The following is a 6,930-nucleotide window of genomic DNA, read 5'->3' on the forward strand; positions in this document are numbered from 1 at the left end:
ACCATAAAATAGGGAAAACAAAATTGATGTTATCAAGAAAGAGACCGCGATTAGAAATAGTAATAAGTAAAAAATATCTCAAAATAATTAACATACTCTCATATAGACCTAAAACTTTAATCACAAGATGAAAATATCAAAAATATCTTATTTAATACCGTGGATAATTATTAGTTCGGTAATTGATGCAATGTAAATTATTAAATTCGTTGATTGACATATGAATAACAAAATCAATTTTCTATAACTAAGTTGATTTGAAGAGAAATATTTAAAAAAAAAAAAATGACGTTACCAACAAGAAAGAGATGATGATTAAATCAGGGTAGTTGAGTCGATAAACCAGAATAGACCGGTACTACCCTGTGCGGCCTGGCCTATAAATTAATTCCACCGATCGAGCATCGACACTTGCGCCGCACCCAGTTCGTCTCTCTTAGCTTTCTCCTTCATCTTCTCCATGGCCTCCATTAACAACGTCGTCGTCGATGCATTCCCCAAGCCCCAAAGGGCTCGAGGTCCAGCCACCATCATGGCCATCGGCACCGCCAACCCTCCCAACCTCTACGAACAGAGCGCTTACCCCGACTTCTATTTCCGTGTCACCAATTCCGACCACAAGCCGGAGCTCAAGCAGAAGTTCCGCCGTCTCTGTAATACACAATTCATCATCCCGTCGCGATCGTCGTCGCCTACTGTTAATTTGATCAATCAATTAATGATCGTGTCGGTTGCTTGCTTGCAGGCGAAAGGACCATGATCAAGAAGCGATATATGCACCTGACGGAGGAGCTGCTGAAGGAGAAACCCGGGATGTGTTCCTACATGGACACTTCCTTCGACGAGCGGCAGGATATCGTGGTGGAGGAGGTGCCTCGGCTGGCCAAGGAGGCCGCCGTCAAGGCCATCAAGGAGTGGGGGCGTTCCAAGTCGGAGATCACCCACTTGGTTTTCTGCTCCACCAGCGGCGTCGATATGCCGGGGGCTGATTACCGACTCGCCAACCTTCTCGGCCTCTCCTCCTCCGTCAACCGCATCATGCTCTACAACCAGGCCTGCCACATCGGGGCGCAGACGCTCCGCATCGCCAAGGACATCGCCGAGAACAACCGGACCGCCCGCGTCCTCGTCGTCGCCTGCGAGGTCAACACGCTCATCTTCCGCGGCCCCGAAGAGCGCGACTTCCAGAACCTCGTGGCTCAGGTCGCGTTCGGGGACGGAGCGGCGGCGGTGGTCGTCGGGGCCGACCCCGTCGAGGGCGTCGAGAGTCCGATCTTCGAGATCATGGCGGCGCTGCCGTTCACGGTGCCGGAGACCCAGATGGCGGTCGGCGGGCAGCTGAAGCAGATCGGGCTGACCTTCCATGTCGCCCACCAGCTGCCGGGGCTGATAGCCAACAACTTGGAGACCTGCCTCGGCGAGGCGATGAAGCCGCTGGGGATCTCCGACTGGAACGACGTGTTCTGGGTGGCTCACCCGGGGAACTGGGGGATCATGGACGCCGTCGAGGCCAAGCTGGGCCTGGAACAGGGGAAGCTGCAGTCGTCGAGGCACGTCTTCAGCGAGTTCGGGAACATGATGAGCGCCACCGTTCTGTTCGTGATGGACGAAGTGAGGAAGCGAGCGGCGGCGAAGGGCGCGGCGACCACCGGCGACGGCCTGCAGTGGGGCGTGCTCTGTGGGTTCGGCCCAGGGCTGTCCATCGAGACGCTGGTGCTTCGCAGCGTCCCTCTCTAGCTTATTCCGGCGAGCTAACTACCGCCGATCGAACATAAATAATAATAATTAAAAGCTGTTTAATGCTAAAATATTATAATCGATTAAATTAATTACAGTTGTTACCAGATCAGATGTCTCCGTTCCTTTCGTCATGTTTCTTGCTCACTTCCTGTTCTTCGTCAGCAAGATTCTCTCATGTTATTCCAAAGATTATTATATAACAATGTTAATTAATTAATCTCTGATGTCTGGAATTTTAGTAGTCTAAGGCCGGATGAGTTATTGCTGAGGTTGACGGAGAAATAATTAGGATGTCTTTATCACACGTGCTCAAAGAAATAGACCCTCAAGCGGTGTTGATGAATGGCGGTTATTGAAGTGGTGGTATTTCGGTACTTGGAGCTCTGCCCACAGACAAACACATAGAATGTTAAAAATCAGACACCAAGGAAAAAGTCCTCGATGCAGACCCGCCGACGCTCAAATCAAGTACTTTTCTCTCAGAAAGAACAATATACGAAGGAAAATGAAAAGTACAAGACAAGTACGAATTTACGAGAGAGCGCATCTGCTCAAGGGAAATGACCTCCCTTTTTATATGATAGTGCGTACCTTTGGAGCCTGACCGATGTCAAGGAATGTCGGGTGTCAAGGTCTATTTGGTGATGGAGGACGTGTGACACCCTCTTGTGGACTAGAAGAAGGTTCTATTCGCAGATGACCGTAAACCATTGAAATATTTTCTGACATACAACAGTTATTCTCTGACAGACGGTTACGATTCCTTAACCTTATTGTTGCGTAGCGCCTTATGTCCCACCCAGGTATAACTAGGGGCAGCTTAGAGTGATCTATCAGGTATAACACTTGACCTAAGTCGTGAGGAGCAGGAAGAGCTGTGGCCAAATCGCCCAAAAGAAGACCGGAAGTTAGGTTACTGAGAGAACCAGGCCTGGATATGACGGCGTTGTGAAAACCCAACCAGTCGGAACAGGTCAGGGCATCACCCTGGTTGCACATCTTGATTCAGGTCTGTGATCCTGATATGTAATCATCCGCTCGGGCATCATGTGGTTGATGCCACCATGCGCTCCTACCTTTTCTTTCCCTAATTGCTGACTGTCACATCCTCCTGACTGTTGACTGTCACACCCTTTGACTTCTGACTGTCACGTCTCTTTGATTTCTAACTGCTACATCCTCTTGACTTCTGACTATCACTTCTCCTTTACTTCTGACTATCTGACCTTATCGGACCTTGCCACTTCTCCTTGACTTCTGATTGTCTGACCTTATCAGACTCTACCATTATGCATCGCATCAATCTTAATCAATGATCTTATTGCAATGTAAAAATGGTAATATATATATATATATATATATATATATATATATATATATATATATATATATATATATAATATAATAAAATACAAAGAATCTAATGTCGTTCAACCTAATAATACATTCAAAATTTAGAGATTTTAATATATAACCTATTACTCTCAATTTTAAAATATTAATATTTTTAAAAATACATCTTTATTTTTTAATAGAATATAAATATATATTTTTTATTTAATTTTTATAATTTAAAATGAAAATTTTGCTATAAAAATATTAGGGGTATTTTTTTTTATCCAAAAGTGTAAATATTGAAAGATATTTTTAGTTAAAAAATTTGATTAATCTCGGAATATAGAAAAATCTTACTTTTTCAAAAATTTTCGATTCCAAATTGTAGACCCTTTTGCCTATGTGTTAGGAATGAATTATTACTCGGGAACCACTGATTACTTAAACTAAATAGAATTTTTGATGAATAACTAAGATTAAAGATAACCCCCAACATGAGGCAGGATCTCCTAGGATTTTCTCAACCTGGCTTCATTCACCAAGACTCAGTATTCGGCTATCCAGGGATCAAGTTCTCCAGACTTATCCACCTGGCTTCCACGATATACTGAGATTTCTCCCCTTGCCTAGCCTACAACTAGAACTCAGTATTCGACTACCCAGGGATCATGTCCTCCAGACCTATCCACTTGGCTTCCACGACATACCGAGATTTCTCTCCTTTCCTAGCCTACAACTAGGACTCCTCTTGATCAAGCTCCATACTTAAACATACTTAAACATATTTGTCTGACATTAAAACTATGAAGGTCGATTGTACCAACACAAACTTGTCATTGTTACGTGCTATGTGTCGAAAACATCACACGATACCGGTTTAATATTTCTCACGGCATATAGCGCGTAAAAATGACAAGTTTGAAGGTGAACATCACATTTAATATTCCTCAAGGCATATAAGGCGTAAAAATGAAAAGTTTGAAGGTATCAAAATGGATGCCACTATGGCTCCTTGTGAAGCACACAAACAACAATGGCAAACAAATTAAAAGGTCGATCACTATCATTTTCATTCAAACATGCACGTAAACATTATGGTGCTGAAACTCCATTCTCACGTCTGGAAGTTGGTGGATTACTCCATTTATCACGTCTGGAAGTTGGTGGATTATCAAAAAATAGTAATAAATGGAATGAGTCCGTCCATTTGACACTAAATCTAATGGATCGGATCCATTTTGTCACCTTCAAACTTGTCGTTTTTACGTGATACCATATGATGCAAAAACATCGACATCACACAATATCGGTTTAATTAATATTCCTCACGGCATATAGCGCTTAAAAATGACAAGTCTGAAGGTGAACATCACGTGATATCGGTTTAATATTCCTCACGGCATATAGCGCGTAAAACTAGATAGATTGATATATAACAGATAGTGTAGGTCCACATGGACATCATGCTACAATAACATCGCTACTATAGTAAGTCGCTGCTACGTGACACTACACTAAATCGTTATAATAACAGGCTCCTACACTGCTACACTAAGAATGCTACACTCTGCTCACTGCTACAGCCCGGCCAAATATTCTTCCGAGCTATCGTTGTACAATATGCTACAGCAACTGAGCATTTTGTTCAAGCAATCGCTACAGACGTGTTACAACAATATTGTTACACTACGGTTACAGGCAGTGCTACAGCGCCTCAACCTGCCCCTTGAGTAATCACCTTCTATGTGCTACAGTAAACATAATACAATACTCATAACAACATGCTACACTATCAAATATCTTGTTTATCCAAGTAATCGCTGTTATTAGTACAGTAGGCTATTACCATCCCAGCAATAACAGATATAATACCATCGCTGCTACACTATCTATAATTATTATCCGAACAATGCCTATTACAATGTAATTTCAATTGTCATTAGATCAACTCCTATAACTGCTATAGTACTTTCTATTATCATTAAAACCATGAAGGTCGATTGTACCAACCCAAACTAATCATTGTTACGCGCTATGTGTCGAAAACTTCACACGATACCGGTTTAATATTTCTCACGGCATATAGCGCGTTAAAATAACAAGTTTGAAGGTGAACATCACATTTAATATTCCTCACGCGCGGCATATAAGGCGTAAAAATGACAAGTTTGAAGGTGTCAAAATGGATGCCACTATGGGAGGAAGCGATTGAGTCCTGAAATATTTAAGCAACAATTAAAAAGGGAATAGGGCATCAAATTCATTAGTTAGCTCCTCATCCTTTCGGTTTTAAAAAGGGATTTTGACGCGAATGCAAGCAAGAAACAAACAAAAATTAGTAAGAAGAAAACCTGCTTTGAGGGGCAGGGCAATTCAGTTGCCACCGGCTCCATGCTTCTCTATGTAACTCCGGAGAACCGCATCCTCCTCTGGTAACCACGGCCCTCGCTTCACGTTGGCCTTGTCGCAGCACGGGGCTCTCCCCATCGATGGACCAACTCAAGACCAAGTACTTCTCCTAGAGAAGGACAGGAACAGGGGCAAAGGAGAAGAACAGAGGAAAAAAAATGGAAGCTTTCTTGATCCACTAAGACCTAATGCTTCGGCTGTGTGTTTATAGGGACAGATCTACGACTGCTTCCTGTCGTTTCCTAATTGATAATTTTAATCAAAGTTTGATTCGAGACAAGAAATTTCTAAGAAAATTAACTCAGTCAGACGACTGTGCATGACTCCATCTGAGAAGAAGCTTCTGAAGTAAAAGAAGTCACCAGAGAGATTAAAATATCAGTCATAAAGGCAAAGAACTTTAAATTAAACAATAGATAAAAATAGATGTAACAACAGTTCTGAATGAAAAATGAGTTGCCATTCAGCTTGAACACTTGTTTGCAGGAAAGTGCCCATAAAATAATTTAAGACAGATGCGGAGAATTAACTTGTTTGCACTGAATAAGAGACAAATAGAAGTTACAATTCATGTTGCAAAGAAAATTTCGGAAATAGAAAAGTTGCATACGTGAAAAATATAAATATTGTTTACTGAGCTGCCAAAAGAGAATTTTTTTTCAACCCAAAAAAAATCTCTTTTCGGTTCAGGATTTTCACAATCTCCTCTTCTTTATTTATGAGCTAGTTAACGCAAACGTTAATTCACGATGGATGTTTTGATTTGAAAGCTCACTTCAATCCTTCACCAGTTCTGATACCCATCCCAAGTCCGGGGCCGCAGTGGATTCCGCCTCCGCTTCCTCCCAAAAACATCGCTTTAACCACGTTGGGTAAAAAAGCTATTTGCGACGAATTTTGGGACGAATCTGAATTCGTCCCAAAAGTTGTTCCTAATTTACGACGAAAAACTTAATTTTGTCCCAAATCTGTGACGAATTCTGGGACAAATCTTGATTCATCGTAAAAGATTTACGATAAATTTGAGACAAAAATATATTTGTCGCAAAATTTGTCCCAAAAAAAAAAAATCCAGAATCTATTTTTGATTTTTCTGTTATTCTGTTTACATATTACACTTGCAGCATCTTCAACAATTTATATCAAATACATCCATATACAACATCCAAACAAATCATCCCAAAACTAAACACATCATATCCAACACATCCATATATCTTATATCCAAACAAATCATCCCAAAACTAAACACATCATATCCAACACATCCATAATCCATATATCTTATATCCAAACAAATCATCCCAAAACTAAACACATCATATTAATATATACAACTAACCAAAATCCAAATAAGTTCAACAACTCATAATATCAAACATGAAAGTTCTATAACAATCCAAACAACAAATGTAACAAGACATCCAAAGGAAAATAAAATACATA

At 41.2% G+C, this 6,930-nt stretch overlaps 1 protein-coding gene across 1 annotated transcript; it reads left to right on the forward strand.

Annotated features, from left to right (window-relative positions):
* Nucleotides 1-395: 395 nt before the first annotated feature.
* On the forward strand, nt 396-1,849 carry LOC122016453 (curcumin synthase 3-like). Its single transcript, XM_042573754.1, has 2 exons — nt 396-653; nt 746-1,849. Exons 1-2 carry the CDS (start codon nt 461-463, stop codon nt 1,735-1,737), a joined length of 1,185 nt encoding a protein of 394 aa, XP_042429688.1. The 5' UTR covers nt 396-460; the 3' UTR covers nt 1,738-1,849.
* Nucleotides 1,850-6,930: the final 5,081 nt, after the last annotated feature.

This window comes from Zingiber officinale, chromosome 8B, assembly GCF_018446385.1.
Source record: "Zingiber officinale cultivar Zhangliang chromosome 8B, Zo_v1.1, whole genome shotgun sequence".
NCBI lineage: Eukaryota > Viridiplantae > Streptophyta > Magnoliopsida > Zingiberales > Zingiberaceae > Zingiber > Zingiber officinale.

What these genes read in the sequence shown, in the direction of transcription:
- LOC122016453 (XM_042573754.1), top strand. Translation starts at nt 461, where the DNA reads ATGGCCTCCATTAACAACGTCGTCGTCGATGCATTCCCCAAGCCCCAA. An exon ending in GCAGAAGTTCCGCCGTCTCT is followed by an intron (nt 654 to 745) that starts GTAATACACAAT and finishes GCTTGCTTGCAG; the next exon opens with GCGAAAGGACCATGATCAAG.